The following is a 20,843-nucleotide window of genomic DNA, read 5'->3' as shown; positions in this document are numbered from 1 at the left end:
TTTTAATGCCACTTTGCAGGAGAGAAAAAGGAAATGATTTGCAGATGCATATCACTTGGCATTACTGATGTGTGTTCCTTTTAGGTGAAGGTGCTATCAACTTGGCTTTAGCTCAAAGTAGAAGCCAAGATGTCAGGATTAATGGGCCCATGGGGGCAGGCAATTCAGTGCGAATAGAGACTGGATTTCCCATACAAGGTGGCCAAGGTAAGTTTTACTTAGTAATTTAATATCATGATTTGAAATAGGTTACTGATCATGTAACCTCATTAATACTAGCAGCATTTTCAAGCATAGATTTAACTCCCATAAAATCAGTATGCATTTCCTACGGTGTCAGTATGCTGTTCCCTGTAAGGTATGCCAGTTGCATATACCTAGATGCTTTGTTTTTCTCAAATATTTATAGGAAACAAAATCGCTTTGAATACAGAATGGAAAGGAGCAAAATAATATTCTTGCATGCTAACTCCTAAATTGGGAGAACTGTAGAAAATAGGACATCTTGACATTTTGAGGTGTCTAATCCAGTGTTTCTCAACCTTTTAAGTAGCAAGTACCCCCTAACATCTGAAAATTTTAATAAGTACCCCAACGTGTAATTTTATATTTACAGACTAATGTGTGCTATATGTTGGAAGAAGGGCTAAGTATATACGGCTGTGATATGAAAGATGTCTGATCTGGTGTGGGTAGGGTTGCCACCTTTTATACCAGGGGTGCACAACTCAGGTATGTACCTGGGCTAGAAGTGATGTTGCCCAAAGTTAGGAGGGCTGAACCCAGTGCTGTGCAAAGTGCGGCACGCCAAATGATTCCTTGGGAATTTTAATGCATGGTGCATCAAATTTTTTGCCATAGTTTGAGAGGAAAAGAGGGCGAGAGAGAGAGAGTGTTGGGATACCTGTGTACCCCCTGCCTGTGTCTTGTGTACCCTCAGGGGTACCTGTACCACAGGTTGAGAAACTATGCTCTAATCCATCCTTTGTGTGAAACTAGGATCAAATAGCTAAACTATATCCCGGGAGATGTTTATTTACCCTAGGCATTTTCAACCAGGGTGTCATGAGAGCCTCCCAAGGGTGCTGCAGTGCTAGCAGTACCACCACTGCCATGTTAGAATTGAACTGAAAAGTGGGTGCAAGGCCATTTTTCAGAAGGCATGTTCAAGCCAAACATGCAAGAGCTGCAAGAGAACAGTATGCCTGCTTGCATAAAGTAATATGGAGGCTTTTGGGACAGTTAAACCTGCCCCACACGTCTCCATTTCCAGGAGATACTATGTAAGGTCAGACTGAGAAGGGCTGTGGGCAAGAGCATCCATGTCTGCTACAGTTACTCTCATGATCTGGCTCTGAAGGAGGCATGTATAACAGATCCCCCTGGCCACAGTAGTGGTGACAGTGACTGCTGCAGCATCCCCTCAGCCAGCCGCCACTGGGGGTTGTCTGAGTACCTTTCAGGGGTTCCACAGCATGCCATGCAGTGTTTAGTACTTCAGGGTGTGCAAACGTGATTCACAAGATAAGCCCAGATGCTTCAAAAAGGAACCCGTACTGTGAAAAACATTCTAATGTGATGTGATGTTTCTGAGGTCTTTGCAACCAATGATTTGCCCTGTTATTTTTTCTGTAGTCAAAAAATAAGTAAAAACTAAAAGCCGGCATTTTCAGAGGCATGCCTCGAGTCTAAAAAGGTTGAGACCCACTGCCTTAGAGTTAGTTTCTTTACATTTAATTTACATCTGCATTGCTGCATTTTTAAACGAATTACTGCTCCTTCATATCCAGTGGGGATGGGATAAAACTTTATTACCTCTTTCTTTAGAAAACTTTTGCGGGTTTGAGGACTGTTACATTCTCCCTTTTGGCCTTTTTTTTGGATTGAACTAATCTTTTTTTTTTTTTTTTAAGCTTTCCTCATAACTTTCTCGACCACTGCTACTTTCCTCTGAACTACCTCCAGTTAGTCCATGTCACTTTTTAAGTGTAATGCCCAAAATTAGACACAGAACTGTAGCTGAGGCTTTACTGTTGCTGTGTGGAAATGAAGGATTACTTCTTGTCTTACATATGACACTCATGTTTATACACCTTGGTATAATGTTTGCTGTTTTCACAACAGTATTGTTACCTCATGTTCAGCTCGTGATCTGTTATGACCTCCAGATTCTTCTCTGCACAACTGTTCCCTAACCTTTCGTTCTCCATCTTATATTTGTACAATTCCTACCTAAGTATAGTATTTTGCAGTGGTCTTCACTGAATTATGTCCCATTTATTTCAGAACATTTCTCCTAAATATTTTGAATTCTAACCTTGTCTTCCAAAGTTCATGCAGCCTTTGCCAATTTGACATTCGTGTACAAATTTTAGAAGTGTACACTCTACTGTGTATAATCTGTAGGTCCTGAATGCTGATCTTGTTTTTGCTACAGAGTTGAAATATCACCTTGAACAAGTTGTTTTTTCTCTCCCCTTTCTACTTGTAATAAGAACTGTAGTTTACTGAATCAGACCACAGGTCTATGTTGCCCAGTATCCCGTGTCACACAGTAGTGGAGAGTGGATGCTGAAAGGGAAAGTGAACAGGGTACAATCAGGGATTTTTTCCTCTGTGCTTCTCGCTTGCAATCTCCAGCATTTAAGGTCTAGGACAGGGATCAACAATGTTTTTGGGTAGGGTGCCAAAAACACCCCAATCTCAACTTGTAAGTTCCTGGTGTGCTGGAGGTGGCAGGGCAATTGCAAGGGGCCTGATCCTTGTTGTGGCAGTGCAGCCTCAGCTGGTTTTTTTTTTTTCTTTTTCCCTGCTGTCTGCCTGGAGGTATGTGTCCCCAACGGGCCTTCATAGCTCTCTACGAGTAGTCTGGCTCTGTCCTGGCAACCGCCCTCTTCACCGAATGTTGGTGTTACTACATTTGGTTGTATACCTGTTTCGACAACCCCGCTTCTTGCCTGCCATGACTTTGCTGTTATCCCAGTGGGGTGGGGCTAGTCCGCAGGTCCCTCAGTGTCCCGGGTTGGCCTCGTCGGTTACCTATGGGGCTCCTGCCACCCCTACACCCCGGCCTCATGTGACCTGCGGTCTCCACTTCCCTGCACCTGCTCCGTGATGTGCCATCCGATGCCTTCTCCGCCGATATAGATGTCCCAGCCCTATTACAAAGGATAATTCGCACCACCGATCCGTCACCCTACACCATCAGCTGCGTACTTCCTCAAAGTGATCCTTCTATAAGGTCTACCTCCCTGACCTACCTCCAACGCCCCTAAGATCTTGCCCAGGAGTGACGTCTCCTGGATGGATATATAGCGCTGTCCCCGTATTCTTCAATCGACACCTTCTGTTCCAGGTGGCTATCCCACCCCGATCTTTCTCTCCCGCCAAGTGAGCCTTCAGCCTCACGCCCCTCTTCGGCGCTTCCTGCACCCACTGCCATGGCACTTACTACAAGCATCTCAGGATCTTCCTGGGTGGTCTGGATCCTTCGTTGCTCACCCGATCTGCCACCGCAGGCTTCATCCGCTGGTGATCCAGCCGTTCCGCCTCTTCTCCAGGCTCCCGGGCTCTCCAACACTTTGGCTCTGCAGCTCCCGTCCCTCTGGGCTAATGGCAGGGGCGGCTTTGCCAGCCATTTGTTCCCCTCACCATCCGCTGCCACTGGAGCGGTGGCTGCCGTTTTTAAATCTCCCGGCCGGCAGCTGACGTCACCGTCAGCTGCCGGCCGCAGCTGTACATAGACACGGCTAACGAGCCGTGCGGGCTCTCTCTCCGTCGCGGCTTCCTGCTCTCCCGGTAAGTCTTCCCGGCTTCCTCGGGTCCCGGGACAGTGTGCATGAATCCATTGCTAGCAATGAGCTGGGATTGGGCTCCACAGACCTTGGTGCAGTGGCTTGCAACTTCCCCGCTGCCCGCTCATTGCTGGCAGCCAGGGCTGCGGTGCCACAACAAAGGTCGGGCCCCTTGCAGCTCCTTTGCCATCTGTCCTGAGGCGTGCATGCCAAGCAAAATCCCTTTGCATGCCATGCTGTGGCAAGTGTGCTGGGGGTTGCTGACCTGTGGTTTAGGAAGATCCAATTTAGAGGCTGTACCCTTAACTTCTCTATTCAATAGCTACTGATGCAACTTTTCCCCCAAGAATTTATCTAATCCCTTTTTTGAATTTGGTTAAACTCTAATGAGTTCCACACTTTAATTATATACTGTATGAGAAAACTCCCTTTTTGTTAGTTTTAAACTTACTACCTACTAGTTTCATTTTGTGACCGCTAGTTGTTGTATTGTGAGATATATTGCCTCTATGTATAATATAGAGGCAACATATATGAATGTCACAAAGTGTGTTATAATGCCCAATGCTTTTACAGCTTTTAAAATGGTAAAATATGCTATCAGTTATTTGATTAGATATTGCCAAAATGGGTGGTAAAATTTTTAAATATCTTCTAAGCGAAAATTATTGCTTTTGTTGTAGCTAATTACTGCTTTGTCTTTTTTAAAAGATAAAATAATGACAGCATTTAGGAGAAAGCTGTCTTTGTTTATCCTTTAATTTGAAATTTGCAGAGGAAGAAATGACTTGCCACCAGAAGCAATAAGACATGCATAATATGTCCATGAGTCAATAATTCAGTCTGTGTGAATTTCTTTCTGTTGATTTTTAGTATCACAGCAAGAGGTCGGAGTTTGCTTTAGATGTTTTATTTCAATTTTACATCCTAATGTAAACTGATATGTAGAGGTGCACTGATACATCAGTCCCATATCACAGTTGTTGTCAACCAGGGGTATGTGTACCCCTGGGGGTACTTGGGAAGTCCCCAGGGGGCATGCGGTGGTGGCGCAGAGAAGCAGGGGTGCTTGGGAAGTGGTGACACGGGGGAGCGGAGCTGCCACCACCATGCATAACTCCGTGTTGCCACTGTGTGCCGTTTCCCTCTGCCCAAGTACCCCTGCTTCTCTGCACTGCCAGCTTTGCGTTTGGCCGGCTGGTGGAGGAGAGGGGTGTTGTTGATGGCCGGCTGGACGCGAAGCCAGCGATGTGGAGAAGTGGGGATATCTGGGAAGCAGCAGCATGGGGGGTGAAGCCACTGCCATCCATCACTCTATGCCACTGCCACTGAGCACCGTGCGCTGCTTTCCTGCACCCAAGTATCCCCTCTTTTCTGCACTGCCGGCTTTGCATCTGGCTGGCCATCAGCACCCTGTCCTGCCCCTGGTGTACGGTGATAGCGCAGGGAGCTCACACACAGCAGCTACCCCCACTGCCATCTATACACTCAGTGCTGCTGCCACTGTGTGCTGGTGGGGAGCGAGTGCTGACAGATGGCTGGACGCAAAGCTGGTGACACGGAGAAGTGGGGATATTTGGGCGTGGGAAGGTGGTTCCCTGCGGCAACATGGAGTGTATAGATGATGGTGGCAGCCACATGTGAGCTCCCTGTGCCATCAGCTCTGTGTCTGGCCAGCTGTGAGCACCCCTCCCCACCGATCTGCATCTGGAAGGGGCACCCACCAGAAAACCCCTGCCATATCAGATTGGCACTGTTATAGAGGAAAATTGACATTATTGGAAATCAATTTTTTTTGCCCGATTTGGCTGATAATGTGGCCGATTAAATGCCCCATGCATGCGCAGAGCTGTAGCATGCACGTGGCCAGGAGCGCAGCCCTGCTGCTTGGAGAGCAACATTGGCTTGTAAGTCAGTTGTGGCTGGGGAATGGGCATGGGGGCGCAGATTGAGGCCTCCGTGGTGAGGGAGGGAATGGGACAGGGGCAGGCACTGCTCAGCCGGGATGGGGCGTGGGACAGAGCAATGAGCAGTTAGTCAGGGGAGGCATGTGGGGGTTGCTTCCGCTGCTGTGCACACTCCAAGAGGACATGGGAGGGGTGTGGATTTGTGCATAGAGTGCAGTGGGGTGAGCTGCCACTGGGCTGTGGGTGGGGGCTGTGCTGGGCTCTTACTGGCAAGGTTGTGGGGCCAGGGGCTGCGTTCAGGGCGGGTAGCAGTGCTGGGATGCAGGAAATTTTGGGGTGGCTGCAGCCCCGTCCCTGTTGACTCCACCCAGCGCCGCCACTGCCTGCCTTCAGCGCAGTCCCCAGCCTAACATCCCCGCCAGCAAGAGCCTGGTGCAGCCCCTAGCCATAGCCTGCAGTGGCAGCCCACCCTGCTCTACATGCAGATCCGGATGCACATGCTCCCCATGCCTTCAGGGGTGCATGCAGCAGTGGAAGCCACTCCTCTCCCTCTCCCCACCCGACTTCTCCCCTGATGAACTGCTCACGGCTCTGTCCCGCATCCTGCTGTGGCTGAGCAGTGCCTGCCCCTTCCCGTGCCTGACTCCCTCCCTCACTGCGGAGGCCTTAATCTGCCCTCCTCCATGCCCCTTCTACCCCCCTCCCCCCCTCCTCCCCCCCCCCAAAAAATAAATAAATCTCCGTTGGTGCACCCTTACCGGTTTGGAGTTAACATTTTGGAAACTACCAGAAACCATCTTGCTGTGGAAAGTAATAAGACACTTGCTTATGGCTTCCATAATTGCATTAGAAGACTATAAACTTCTTCCTAGTAAAATGTCAATTTGGTGATCATAGTCATAAAGCCATAGAGAAGTAGGGCTAGAAGGAACCTCCAGAGGTCATATAGTCCAACACCCTGCCTAATGCCGGATCATCCCTATCCAAGCCACCCCATAGAATCATAAACTAAACTTTGTTTAAGACTACCTTTAACCCTGACAAAACATATATTTAATACCCTGGCCTGCTGCTGGTAAAGCAGGGGGTCTGTGACAGCCAATACACCTTGCTTCTGTAAAAAGTTGTCGATTTACTCGAGAGATTCTGGGTAGAGGGCCATGCCCCCTGCTACAGAGGAAGGCAGAAAAACTCCACAGTCCATACTAATCTGACCATGGGGTAAAATTTCTTCCTGACTCCAGATATAGTAATTGGTCTGACCCTGATCAGAGGAGAAAGACCCTCTAGCCAAGAACCTTCAGCTTTGCTCTGGGCAGGAGAATTGGCACATGCCAGTTGAAGTCCACAGCCTGAGCTGTAGCCAACACCCAGTGCCTTTGGGGAGGCTTAAAAATACCGTGACACGCATAGCAGAAAAAACTGGGGTGGGGAGGAGGAGCAGCCAGCAAGCCCAGAAGTATGGGAAATCACCATGGTAGAAAATCAGCTTAGCTGCACCTAGATCATCCTCGACTGGTGGCTGTCCAACCACTTCTTGAACACCTCCAGTGATAGGGAGTCCACAACTTCCCTAGGCAGTCTATTCCACTGCCTTGTTCTAAGTGAAGAAGTTTTTCTGGTTGTCCAGTCTAAACTTTCTTTTCTACAACTTCAAGTCACTGGTCTGCATCCTCCTTTCTGCAGCAAGAGGGAAAAAGTGCTTTCCCTCTTCTTTATGGCAGCCCTTCAACTATTTGAAGATTGGTGTTCATGTCTCCTCTTTAAGCACCTTTTCCACAAGCTGAACATGGCTAGCTCCTTCAATCTCTCCTCGTTTGACTTGCCTTCCAAGTCCACCCTTGATCATCTTTGTTGCCCACCTCTGGACCCTCTCTATTTTCTCTACATCCTTTTTAAAATGTGTAGCCTAAAACTGCGCACAGTACTCCAGGGGAGGCCTAACCAGTGCCGAGTAGAGAGGCACTATCACCTCCCATGTCTTGCACCTAACACTTCTATTAATGCAGACCAAAATCTTTTGAGGCTACATCATACTGCAGGCTCATATTGAGTCTGTGGTCTACCAAGATGTCAGTCTATGACTTCAAAGTCATAGATTCATAGATGTAGGGTTGAAAGGGACCTAAGTAGATCATCAAGTCTGACCCCCTGCCCTGGGCAGGAGAGAATACTGGGCTCATATGACCCCAGCTAGGTAACTGTCAAGCCTCCTCTTAAAGACCCCCAAGGTAGGAGCCAGCATCACTTCCCTTGGAAGTTGGTTCCAGATCCTAGCTGCCTTGACTGAAATAGTGTCTTCTAATGTCCAGCCTGAACCTACTCTCAAACAACTTATGGCCGTTATTCCTGGTTATTCTGTGAGGTGCATGGGTGAACAGGGTGTCTCCCATTCCCTGCTGATCCCCCCCCATAAGTTTGTAGAAGGCCTCCAGGTCCCCTCTCAGCCTTCTCTTGTGGAGGCTGAACAGGTTCAGGTCCCCTAGCCCCTCCTCGTAGGGTCTGCTCTGCTGTCCCTGGATCATGCGAGTGGCCCTCCTCTGAACCCTCTCGATGCTGGCCACACCTCTCCTAAAGTGTGGTGCCCAGAACTGGATGCAGTATTCCAACTGTGGCCTGACCAGTGTTGCATCTAAGGGCCTTACTGACTCTGTCCTCACGTTGGCTGCCCATGTTCATTTTGGAATTGATAATGACTCCAGAATCTCTTTCTGCCACTGTGTGCTTTCGAGAAGGGAGTTCACCAACCTATAGATATGCTGCTGGTTCTTACTGCCCAAGTGCGGTACCCTGCACTTGTCAGTATTGAATCCCATCCTATTCTCATTTGCCCACCCCTGTAACCTGTCCAGGTCCAGCTGTATCCTGTCCCTCTCTTCTAGTGTGCCCACCTTGCCCCAGATCTTGGTGTCGTCAGCAAATTTGAACGGGGTGCTATTCACCCCCTCGTCCAAGTCGCTAATAAAGAGATTAAGCAGTGCAGGCCCAAGGACTGAGCCCTGGGGGACCCACTGTCCAAATCACTCCAGGTCGAATATGACCTGTCCACCACCACCACTCTGGGTGCCATCCCTCAGCCAATTTGCAACCCATCTGACTGTGTAGGCATCAGTGCCACAGTCATCTAGCGAAAAGTCCTTTTTCATAGAGCTGACATCCAGTCAGGTATCACCCATTTTGTATTTGTATTTTTGATTATTCCTCCTGAGGTGTAGCACCTTGCATTTGTCCACATTACACTTCATCCTGTTAGCTTCAGCCTAACTTTCCAATCTGTTAAGATCCTTCCAAATTGTGCTCCCATCTTCCAGTGTGTTCAGAATCCTTCCCAGTTTTGTCATCTGCAGATGACTTGTTCAAGAAGCTTTCTACACCAGCATCCATATTGTCAGTAAATACATTGAACAGCCATAGGGTCCAGGACAGACCCCTGTGGGACTCCACTTGAAAACCTCCTGCCATTCTGACATGGATCCATTAATAATTGCCCTTTGCTTGTGCCTATTGAGTCAGTTTTTTCTTCACCTTACAGTAGTTTTGACCAGCCCACGTTTCTCCAGTTTACATATGAGAAGGCCTTGTGGGACCTTGTCAAAAGCCTTGCTGAAGTCAGATGCACTATATCCACAGCATTCCCTTCATCCATCCAGGTAGTTACTTTGTTAAAGAAGGAGATCAGGTTTGTTTGACATGATCTGTTTTTCATGAATCCATGCTTGCTGCTTGCAGTAAGCCTTTCCTCTTTTAGATGCTTGCAAGTGGTCTTCCTTAGGATATGGCTAACCACTCTGTAGTTCTCCCAGTCCTCCTCCTTGCCTTTTTTAAAGAGGGGCACTACATTGGCCCTTTTCTAGTCCTCTGGTACCTGGCCCACCTCCTGTGATTTCATTGCCAGGGGCTCTGAGAGATCCTCTCGGTTCCTTCAGGACCCTGGGATGAAGCTCACTGGGCCAGCTGACTTTAAATTCTTTCAGATTCAACAAAAGCTCTCTGACCATCTCTTTTGTTATCTCTTCCCTCAGCTTGCCCCCTTTTTTATCCAGATAATCAATATTAGGTTTCTGACTGCAGCTTAATTTTTTTGTGTAGACTGATGTAAAGTAGCTGTTGAGTAGCTCTGCCTTCTTTGTATCTTTTGTTAGGTGTTCTTTTTAACAGAGGACCCACAGCTTCCTTGGTCCTTCTTTTCTGGCCACCATATTTATAGAACCTCTTCTTGTTGTCCCTAAACTGCTTTCCTAGGTGCAGCTTGTTTTTTTTTACCTTTGCCTTTCTGATTTTGTCCCTGCAGGTTCTTGCTATTTTCTGTTGTTCATCCTTGGTGACCTGTCCATTCTTCCATTGCCTTTATACTGTCCTTTTGTATTTGAGGCATTTTAGAAGCTTCTTGTGCAAACACATTGATCTCTCCATTTTTTTTGTGCTACCTTCATGTCAGGACAGTTTCTTGTTGGGGTTCCTCAATATGCATCAGTTGCTCCACCAATAGCCCCACAAAACAACTACGCAGCCCTCACACCATTGATGGATCAGACATTCACATCCTCTGCACCAAGAACAGGACAGGAACAGCCACCCCCACCAAGGAAGCAATGAAGGGTAATTGTTGTGGGAGACTCCCTGCTGTGGGAAACAGTAGGTGCTATTTGTCATTCAGACCGCTTTGCTCTGGAGGTCTGCTGCCTTCCAGCAGCCAGGATCTGAGATGTAATGATAAGGATTTCAAAGCTGGTCTGCCCTACGAGCCGCTACCTCATTCTCCTTGTCCATGTGGGTACCAATGACATGGCAAGAAACAACTACAGGAGAATCATGAACAACTGCAAGACCATGGGGGTGAAGCTTAAAGAACTAGGAGCACAAGTGGTCTTCTCAATCCTCCCAGTTAGAGACTGGTTGTTGGAGGGAGGAGTGCATTGGAGAAAGTCAACCGAAAGCTTTGGAGATGGTGTCACCATATTGCTTTTGGATTCCTTGACCTTAGCATGCAGTTCAGTGGCACTGGTCTTCATGCAGGAGATGGTATTCACCTCACAGGCAGAGGAAAGAAGCTCTTCTCTGCGAGACTTACTGACTTGCTGAGGAGGGCTTTAAACTAGGCATGTCTGGGAGAGTGAGGGTGGATTCCACTGCTGTACACAAATCCTTTAGCCAAGACCCTGGGAGGGCATTCACATAGGGGATATCCAGATGAGTACCAGCATCCTGAGACACTGGTAGAGTAACAGAAAACCTGAGGCAACTAAGGGTGAACCCCCTTTAGGGGAATGCCAGAAGCATGGGCAATAAACGGGACGAACTAGCACACCTTCTGGCAGACAAGGAAAATGACCTCACTGGGTTGACAGAGACCTGGTGGGATTTGGGCAGTGGATATTGAGGGCTATAGGCTCTAGAAAGGATTGGGTTGAGAAGAAGTGGGGAGGGGTGGCCCTCCCTGCAAGTCGCATTTGGTTGCAGGGAGAGGTCACTTGAAACCCTCTGGGTCAAGATACAAGGGGACCAACAAGAAGGGGACCTCATGGTAGGAGGCTACTATAGCCTCCTTACCAAGAAGAGGAGAGCAATCGGGCATTCTCCAGGGAACTGACTGAAGAAGCTAGCACTAAAGACCTGATTGCCATGGGTATCTTCAACTACCCTGACATCTCTTGGGAAGACCATTCAGCCAGTTCCAGCAGATCAACCAACTTCTTGGCTGCTACTGATGACCTGTTCTTGACACAGGCTGTGACTAGGGGCAAAGCCACTCTGGACTTGATGCTGACCAAAGGGGATGACATGGTAGGTGATCTGAAGGTTGGAGGTACTCTGGGTGACATTGATCATAATCTGATTCATTTCACCATCCACCGAAAGGCTGGGAATTCTGTCAGTAGAACAGAAGTCCTAGATTTCAGAAGGGCAGACTTTGGTAAACTCAGGAGTCTAGTTAGAAAGGCCCTTTGCGACCAGCAACTGGACGATGTGGGAGTTCAGGAACAGTGGTGCTTCCTTAAGGGGGCAATTCTCACTGCTCAAAAAGAAGCCCATTGCCACACAGGCAAGAGGGAAAGGGGCCAAGAGACCCACTTGGCTCAACAGCGGTATTGGGGAACTTTTGAAAAAGAAAAAAGGAACATATATGCAATGGAAAAATGGTTCAGCAGCCAAAGAGGAGTACACTCATATGGCCAAGGTCTGAGCCACAGAAAGCCAGGGCACACATGGAGATCAAGCTGGCAACTGAAGTAAAAGACAAAAAGAAGTCTTTCTATAGGTACATGGGGAGCAAGAAAAAATCAAGCTCCACCGTGGGACCTCTACTGAATATGGGGTGGGGGGCAGCCCACAGTTGATCCCTGTGAAAAGGCAGAGCTCCTAAATACTTACTTCACAACGGTATTCCTGAAATCAGACGGGATCTAGTTACCTGTCCAGAGGCCCAGGGAATATGGGGAAGACAGCAGTCCATATGAAATCAATCCTGAACTGGTGAGGGTACTCTTAGAACATCTGGACACTTTCAAGTCTGCTGGGCCAGATGACCTGCATCCAAGAGTCCTGAAAGAACTGGCTGAGCTCATAGAGGGGCCTCTGGAAAAATCTGTTCAAAGAGTCGTGGAACTCAGGAGTGGTCCTGAACAACTGGCTAACATGGTACCCTTCTTTAAGGAAGGGAAGAGGGATGACCCTGCAGACTATAGATGAGTCAGTCTGCCTTTAGTTTCTGGTAAAAACCTTTGAAAAAATCGTCAAGGAGGCCATCAACCACAAGCTTGCAACTGGTGGGGTATTAAGAAGCAACCAGCACAGCTTTATCAAGGGTAGGACATGCCTAACGAATCATTTTTGCTTGCCTACATAAGTTCTTTTAAGATCCTTTGACACAACATACAAAACGTCATTTGCATTTACAGAAAATATTAACTGCTTGTCTGGAAATGTTATCTTAAGACACATCATATATGATAGTTTGCTTCAACTTCCCTTCAGAGTTTGGAGTGTCTTTTTATGACCGGGTAACTAACCAGCTGGACAAGGGACATGAGGTTGACATCATTTACATAGATTTCAGCAAAGCCTTTGATACTGTTTCTCATGAGATTCTCTCAGTTAAGCTGGAGGGTACTGGCCTAGTCCAATCTATAGTGAGGTGGGTTGGCAACTGGCTCAGAGGCCGATCCCAGAGAGTTGTAATTGATGGGATGGCCTCATTCTGGAGGGCCGTCTCCAGTGGTGTCTCCCAGGGATCAGTGCTTGGGCCTGTACTCATTAATATCTTTATCAATGATTTGGATGATGGAGTGGGAAGCGCAGTGATTAAGTTTGTGGTTGACACCAAGCTGTGGGGTAATGCAGGCACAACTGAAGATAGGGGAAGGATCCAGGATGACCTTGACTGACTGGTCCTATGGCTGAATGCAATCAGATGAAGTTCAGTAGGGACAAATGCTGGGTCCTTCATCTGTAGGAAGACCCTTCACCATAACTATAAGGTGGGTGGTGGTCCACTGGTTGACGCTACATCTGAAAGGGATCTAGGGGTGGCAATCGACCAGAAGGTTAATATGAGCTAACAATGTGATGAAATTGCCAACAGGGCAAATAGAACTCTGGTGTGCATCAGTCGATGTGTTGCGAATAGATCCTGAGAGGTGATCCTCCGCCTCTATTCAGCATTGGTGAGGCAACAGTTGGAGTACTGTGTGCAGTTCTGGGCACCGCACTTCAGGAAAGATGTGGATAAGCTCGAAAGGGTACAGAGAAGGGCCTCCCATATGGTTAGGGGCCTGGAAGATGGGCCCTATGAGGAGAGACTCTGGGAACTGGGTTTGTTCAGTCTGCGTAAGTGAAGACTGTGAGGTGACTTGATAGCTGCCTACAAGTATGTTGGGTGAACACCAAGTTCTAAAAGAGCAACTCTTCAGAAAGGCACCCCTTGGGAGGACGTGGATGAACGGGCAAAAACTAATTGAAAAATTTTAGGTTAGACATGGGGGGAAAAACTTATTTTCTGTAAGGGTATTGTCCGCAGGTCCGACCGCACTGGTGCTGGTATGGGTGCCCGTGGATCGTTGTAGGCTCGCTCTACCTCCCCGGTGTGGCCCCCGCTCTGGGTATGCTCCCACCAGGTCCGCCTGCCACGACTTCGATGTTGTTTTCCTTTGGTTCAGTGAATTCCCTGGCGCGTACACATCCAAAAGCGGGACCTCCCGTCCGGTCCGGTTTGGGTCCTTGAGGGCTCCTGCCTCCCCTACACCCTCTCCCGGGCCTCCGTGAGTAAGTCCGGGTTGCCCACCTTTCCCCTCGTCCGCTGGGGTGGGCAACTCCTCAAAAGCAAAAAATGTACAGTTAGTGTCCTGTGAGCCGCTCTGCCAACTCCCGGCCGGGGCTGGCTCCGGTTTTCCTTTCGAGTCCCGTCTGTCTCCTTCTGGAGACCTTCGTTCCCCGGTTGGGGTTCACAGTTTGAGGCTAGAGCCCCTGTTACCTCCTGAGGCTCTGCCCCCTGCACCGCGCCCCGTGGCCTGGGTCCGCAACCTACCGCCTCTGGCTGCCCGGCACTCCGGCCGGTGCTGGGGTGAAGGCAACTCCCCCCCCCAGCCTTCAGAATCCTTTGAATGGCCCTCGGGGCCTTTCGCCCCTCGTGTCCTGCCCCTGCGGGGCCCTACCCTTGCTCCAGAACACTCTCGCAGGACACGGGCCAGCCGTTCTCCACCACTCTGAGCTTCTGCTGGGGCTCTGATCCTCCCCCGGCTCTTCCGGTCCTCCTCCTCCCTGCGCCAGCGCTGTTTTTGAGCTCACTGGCACCCTGGCGCACCTGGGGAAGGCAATTAGGGCAGGTGCCACGAGGCACCGCGTGGGGCTCTCCCCCCCCCCCCCCCCCCCCCCCCCCCCCCCCAAGCCGAACCCGCTTGGCGGTTGGGGCGCAATCTCGCCCTGAGTCTTGCCGCTGCCGCACCTTCCCGCGCGCGGCTGGGCCGGATTTACCGCTCCTGGGGCTGGGGCTCTCTCGCACTGGGGCGGCCTGGGGCCGGGGCTCTCTCACAGGTATCTAGAATCTGGAACATGCCAGAGGTGGTACAGTCGCCATTCCTGGAGGTGTTCAAGAGGAGGCTGGACAAGTACCTTGTTGAGCTCATTTAAGCCCAATAACCTGCCCATATCAGGGGACCGGACTTGATGATCTTACAGGTCTCTTCTGGTCCTTCTATTCCATCATTCCAATACTGCACCTCTTGGAAGCTTCCAGCCCTCCTGAGCACCTTTATCCTTCAATCTGTCCTCCTGTGACACCATGCCTGTTAGCTCCTCGAATCAAATGAAATTCACCGTTTTGAAATCTAGTGTCCTAATTTTGCTGACCTCATGCTTTCCCCATCTCAGGATCTGGATTTCTATCATATTGTGATCTCTTCCTCCCCAGTTACCCATCAAAAGATTTTGGGGCTGCATTAATAGAAGCATTAGGTGCAAGACATGGGAGGTGACAGTACCTCTTTACTCGGCAATGGTTAGGCCTCACTTGGGTAACTCCCAAGTTACCCATCAATTTCACATCCTCCGCCAGTTCTTCCCTGTTGGTCAGAACAAGATCCAAGACAAATAATCCCCAAGTTGCATTTTGCTTTGCTGTTGTTCCCTGGTTCAGGAGGAAGACAAGTTTATGCATTTTTGACGTAGAAAGGAACACCACCAGCTTTTCTCCCAATCCTTTTCTTCTGAAACAGTGTGTAACCCTTGATGTTCACCTTCCAGTCAAAGGACCTGTCCCTGCAGGTCTTGGTGATGCCTATCAGGTCGTAGTTCTTTTCACAGGCTGTGGGTTCCAGCTCATTTGGTTTATTCCCCACACTTCATGCATTTGTATACATGCATTGGATTTATTTTGAAGCTTGACCTCCTTGCTTCCTTTTTGTGCCATTTGTTTCAGTCTTGTAGCTCTCTGGTCCTTTCCCAGCAACTCAACTCGTGATCAACTTTCAGTGTAATGACTGTTTACTTTCTGTCCTAGAGACATGTGTGTTCATCTAATATTTTAAAATAATGCTGAAAATTCTGGTGTGTGGGCCTTTTTACAGTCTCTCAGATAAATGAGTTATTGGAAGCATTTTAAAGCTTCAGTTTTTTGGGTGGTTCTCAGCACTTTGCACCCCTGTTGTTAGTTTGGCAAATGCTGCAGTTATGAAAAATGTTTCTTCTAGACATCTCTTTTTCTAATGATTTTTCTTGCCATGTAAACTTTCAGGCTGAAAGTTAACCAAAAGGAGTCGGCTTTCCCTCAAGTTCAGTTTGAACTTGTGCTGGTAAAGAGTTGTTACATGTAAAGAAACAAATTACTGAAAAAGTTAAAATCATAGAATCATAGAAGTCGGGTCGGAAGGGACCTTGTAGATCTTCAAGCCTGACCCCCCCGCCTGGGCGGGATAAAAACTGGACTCAAATCAGTTCAGCCAGGTAGTCATCAAGCCTCTTCTTAAAGACCCCCAGGGTAGGAGCCAGCGCCACTTCCCTTGGAAGTTGGTTCCAGCTCCTAGCCGCCCTAACTGTGAAGTAGTTCTTGCGGATGTCTAATCTAAACCTACTCTCCAATAATTTGTGTCCATTATTCCTTGTTATGCCAGGGGGCACTAGGGGAAATAGTGTCTCCCCCAAACCCTTCTGGTCTCCCCTAGTGAGCATTAGTAACTTTTATTTTCCTTTGTAAAGCATTGCTATACATTGTTCAACAATGTGACAGACTGTAGTTAAGATTTGGGAATTCATAACTTTTATTGTTTTAGGATTAATAAGAATGAACAATCCTGCAGCTGTCATGATGTCCCCGAGTGGAAACGTATCCTCTTCTATGATGGCAGGTGGAACTAATGCAGAGCTGCAACCCAGGACACCTCGACCTACATCGCAGTCAGGTAGCAAACATGCATAGTAATAGCACCAACCTGTCACTAGTGTTATCGATGATTCGTTACTGTAAAATTACTTGAAAAACTTTCTTCCATCAGCATACAGTTGGCCGTTAAAGTGGAAGATACTTTTATCATAACCTCAAAAGGTTTCTCTTAATATTTTAAATTTTAAGAAAAACATATAACATCTAGGTGACCGTGTTTTCAATTATTTTATGCTCTTGTATTGTTTAATAGTCTTTCCTGTTATGCTTAAACACATTTTACCCACATACTGTTCTGTTAATCTCTTTGCCTTGAAGGGATCTCTTCTGAGTGGTGCTTGTGCTGTACATTCTCAGTCTCATTACTGAGGTTACCAGCAAGGGGGTCAAATGTGGCTGCATTTTTTATTTTATTTTTAAAAAATCTGTTTTGCAATGCAGGTATGTCTGGGTTTGGTCTCCCTTATTTCTGGAATAAGGGCTTTGTGTACCTGGGGCTTTGTTTCAGTTTAAATTAGGCACCTAAACTATTAGTCTACCTTCCCTCATTGTAGAGAGTGCTGAACACCTGCAGCTCTTGCAAAGAGTCTGCCCTTTTTTAAAGGCTTTTTTAATAGAATTGTTACTTTATATGCTTCACAAAATAATAAGAAGTTTTCTGTCCTGAGAAACTTGCATTTGAATCTAAAGCTTAATAATCTATAAGTTTACATGAATCTGTAAAATGAATGACCAGGAACATCATGGTTGGTAGGAGCCACAGAAGAGGTTTGACTTGATATGCCTCTTTGTAAAATAATACTTTTCAAGAGTAGTTGGCAGGAATTTGAAATCTGATTTATCTTCCTGTTTTATTGGCACAGATTGTGTAAATTTAAAACTATTGAGACAGAGAGAGATTAGATGGCCTGCCTTCCTGTTAAATGATCATTTTTGCTTGCCTACATAAGTTCCTTTAAGATCCTTTGACACAACATACAAAACGTCATTTGCATTTACAGAAAATATTAACTGCTTGTCTGGAAATGTTATCTTATGACACATCATATATGATAGTTTGCTCCAACTTCCCTTCAGAGTTTGGAGTTTTATTAATCCCAAAAATGCATGTAAAGTTTACATTTGTCCACTGGAACAATTGCTTGGAGCCATAATCCTGTGTTTACATTCTCCACCATGCTTATGACCTAGCAGCTTAAGTTTCCCAGAATTTCTGGCATCTTTTAGAATACTACTAATTCTATACATTGGAGAAATTGGAACACTGAAGTGTGAATTTTTGTTGGACCCCAACTTCAGCGGAGAAAGCAAATGCAAGCAAGTAATTTCCCTTTCTTGTTTTGTGTTCTTTTTTTGGCTGCAGTGGATTACTTATTTTCACTTTTGTTTGCTGTTTCAATAGATGGAATGGATCCACTGTTGTCTGGACTAACTATCCAGCAGCAAAATCATCCCTCTGGATCTTTAGCTCCTCAGCTCCATTCAATGCAGTCAGTTCCTGTGAACAGGCAAATGAATCCAGCCAACTTTCAACAACTACAGCAACAGTCACAGCTTCAGCCACGCCCCCCACAGCCACATCAGCAGCCCCAGCAGGTTATTCGACCTTCATTTACTACAGCAGCTCAGGTTCCAGTTCCTCCTGGCTGGAACCAGCTGCCTTCTGGAGCACTTCAGCCTCCTCCAACCCAAGGAACAATGGGTACATTGACAGTAAACCAGGGATGGAAAAAGGCTCCATTGCCTGGACAAATGCAGCAGCAACTCCAAGCAAGACCATCTTTAGCAACAGTACAGACTCCCTCCCATCCTCCTCCTCCATATCCTTTTGGAAGCCAGCAAGCTTCTCAGGCTCACTCAAACTTTCCTCAAATGAGCAATCCTGGCCAATTTACTGCTCCTCAAATGAAAAATCTTCAGGGAGGGCCCTCACGGGTTCCTACACCACTACAGCAACCCCACCTGACCAACAAGTCTCCTGCCTCTTCTCCCTCTTCTTTCCAGCAGGGATCTCCTGCATCATCTCCAACAGTTAACCAAACACAGCAGCAGATGGGACCAAGGCCTCCCCAGAATAACACACTTCCCCAGGGGTTTCAGCAGTCTGTCAGTTCTCCTAGCCGTAATCAAATGGTGCAACAGGGCAGTGTACCCCCCAACTTCATGGTGATGCAGCAGCAAAACCAGGGTCCACAAGGTTTACATCCTGGCTTAGGAGGTAAGAAATTCTGAGACTTAGGTTCTCAAAAAAATAAGTTGTAGCAAGAGCGGTAGAACTTTAAACTGTTGGGTTTTTTAAAATAGATTTTCAAAACTTTCTCCATTGAATAAGTTCACAACTTGTTTTGTCTATGCACACAATGGTGAAGATGCTTTTTACTTCATAGTTATATCATTACTGAATTACTGCTGTCTTGATAGCATGTTATCATCTGTTACAGTGCTAATTTGGAAGGTAACTTGTAAGTACAGAAATCAATACAGCAATGCTTTTTTGACTGGTCACAAATCTAAATGGTTTGTTTATTTATTTATTTTTATTCTTTCTGCTGTCCTCCTTCTTTGACCTGTCCATGCCTCCCATTGTACAGGATACTTCATCAGAGAAAATTGATAGCAGATGAAGGAAACTTTTTTCTTCTCTCCCCCCTTTACCCCTGTGTCTTCTTTTGTTTCCTCACTGCCATAGATGCTGAGTTTTAGCCTCGCTGTCTCCTTCAGACCATTGATACATGTTGATCCTCCTCTTTTATCTTGCTGCCTTTGTCATCCCCCTTCTTTGTAATCTGGCTCTTTTCTTTCTGCTGTAAATATGCCACACTTTGGTATTCTAGAATTAAAACTTCTTTTGACCTTGCTTGCCTCTTGAGCATCGTCATCTTGCTTTATCTGCTGCTGTATTTTCTTCTTGACATCCTCTTGGGTCAGCTCAGTCCAGCTTCAGCTCAATTACTTCAGAAGCTATTTTAATCAAGGTTACTAAGGACATGGTTTTGAGTAGATCCTAAAGCCTTTTTTGCATCCTTATTGACTTCCACCTATCTGCTGCCTTCAACTTTCCTGTTCTCTTTTAAGCTTTCTTAGTTTTCTGCTGCAGAGCTATCTCCTAACATTCATGCCTTCAAGATTTCCTTGAAAAGCTACTTTCAAATCACTGTATCTTTTCCCCACAACATTCAGGCTGTTGCTAATTTCTTTCAGATTTTCTTATATTTCTGAAAAGATCTTTAAAACAAACTTTAAACCATGCTGGGTGTTTTGTGTTGTTTTTTCCCCCTTGCCTGATGCACATCTGTTTTGGCTTCCCAGATTCTCATGTTGTGCATCTTGAGTCTCCCCAGTGTGCTGTAGGTAACGTTTTCATCCTGGCTTACTTGTCTGGCCAAGACTCTCATCCATTTAGTCCTTGTACTTTGCCATTTGATTGATTTATTTTTTGGTTGGATTCAACTCTGCATCTACTGTTCAAGTGTTTTGCCCTTGCTTCATACTCTCAGGTTCTGCCAGCTAATCTATGTCAGTTTTCTGTCCTTGACTCACAAGGTATTCTCAACCCTTTTTGATGCCAAACTCTCAATTTGCAAGAGCCTCAGTAATCCTAGACTCTCCAGTCTACTTTCCACCTTAATTCATATTACTTTTTGGGATTCACTTTTCAGGCAATATAGCTTTAAGTTTCACTCCATCTTCTCTAATAGTTTCCCTCCTTTCATAGTGCTAATTTATTAAAATAAACCCCATGCTATTAATCTAAATGTGTACTAAAAACAAACAGAATGAAAAAACCCTAGCAAAACAGGCATGCAGCTTGAACTTATTTTTAGATTTTTAGAGTACTGTTTACTCTCACTATTAGGTAGATTCTCAGCTAGCATAGATGTGTTTGTTTCAGGGGACCCACATTCTTTTTAACTGTTGAATATCTGGCCTTTTATTGCTTTTGTTAAGGGTCCTCCTGTCCGATATTGTATTCATATTAAATTGTGAGCATGGCAGGGTAGGTGGAGCTTTCTCTTTGCAATGCACCATCTGTGTTACTTTTAAGTAATTCAGATGTAAGCACAAGTTTTTCATTTAATTGAATGTTTCCTTATTTAGCAAAGGTCAAATTTTAAATTGGATTTAATATATAGAAAATCAGTATTTAAAATTAATATATATGCAATTTAATATTAATATTTTACTTTACTGCATTTTTCCTGATGTCTGAAAGTGTGAATGACTTGGACTTTGGTTTCTGCTAACCCTCGGGAATTGATAGTTCTGCCA

The 20,843-nt window shown here is 46.5% G+C and overlaps 1 protein-coding gene across 10 annotated transcripts in view; it reads left to right on the top strand.

Annotated features, from left to right (window-relative positions):
• The window catches only part of NCOA6 (nuclear receptor coactivator 6), a 92,044-nt gene that overhangs the window by 20,856 nt on the left and 50,345 nt on the right, over positions 1-20,843 (top strand). For 8 of the 10 annotated variants that reach the window (XM_090064704.1, XM_090064697.1, XM_090064700.1 and 5 more), the window contains 3 exons: positions 85-207; positions 16,465-16,593; positions 17,977-18,792. In XM_090064704.1, coding sequence (XP_089920830.1) covers positions 85-207; positions 16,465-16,593; positions 17,977-18,792 — 1,068 coding nt within the window. Of the gene's footprint in view, positions 1-84; positions 208-16,464; positions 16,594-17,763; positions 17,896-17,976; positions 18,793-20,843 lie in introns of those variants that run through there. The other 2 variants (XM_090064706.1, XM_090064705.1) reach the window with 2 other exon arrangements.

Source organism: Crocodylus siamensis, chromosome 10 (assembly GCF_052110815.1).
Source record: "Crocodylus siamensis isolate JL-2025a chromosome 10, ASM5211081v1, whole genome shotgun sequence".
NCBI lineage: Eukaryota > Metazoa > Chordata > Crocodylia > Crocodylidae > Crocodylus > Crocodylus siamensis.
The sequence above is the reverse complement of the archived record's forward strand: the minus strand, read 5'-3'. Positions and strand labels throughout refer to the sequence as shown.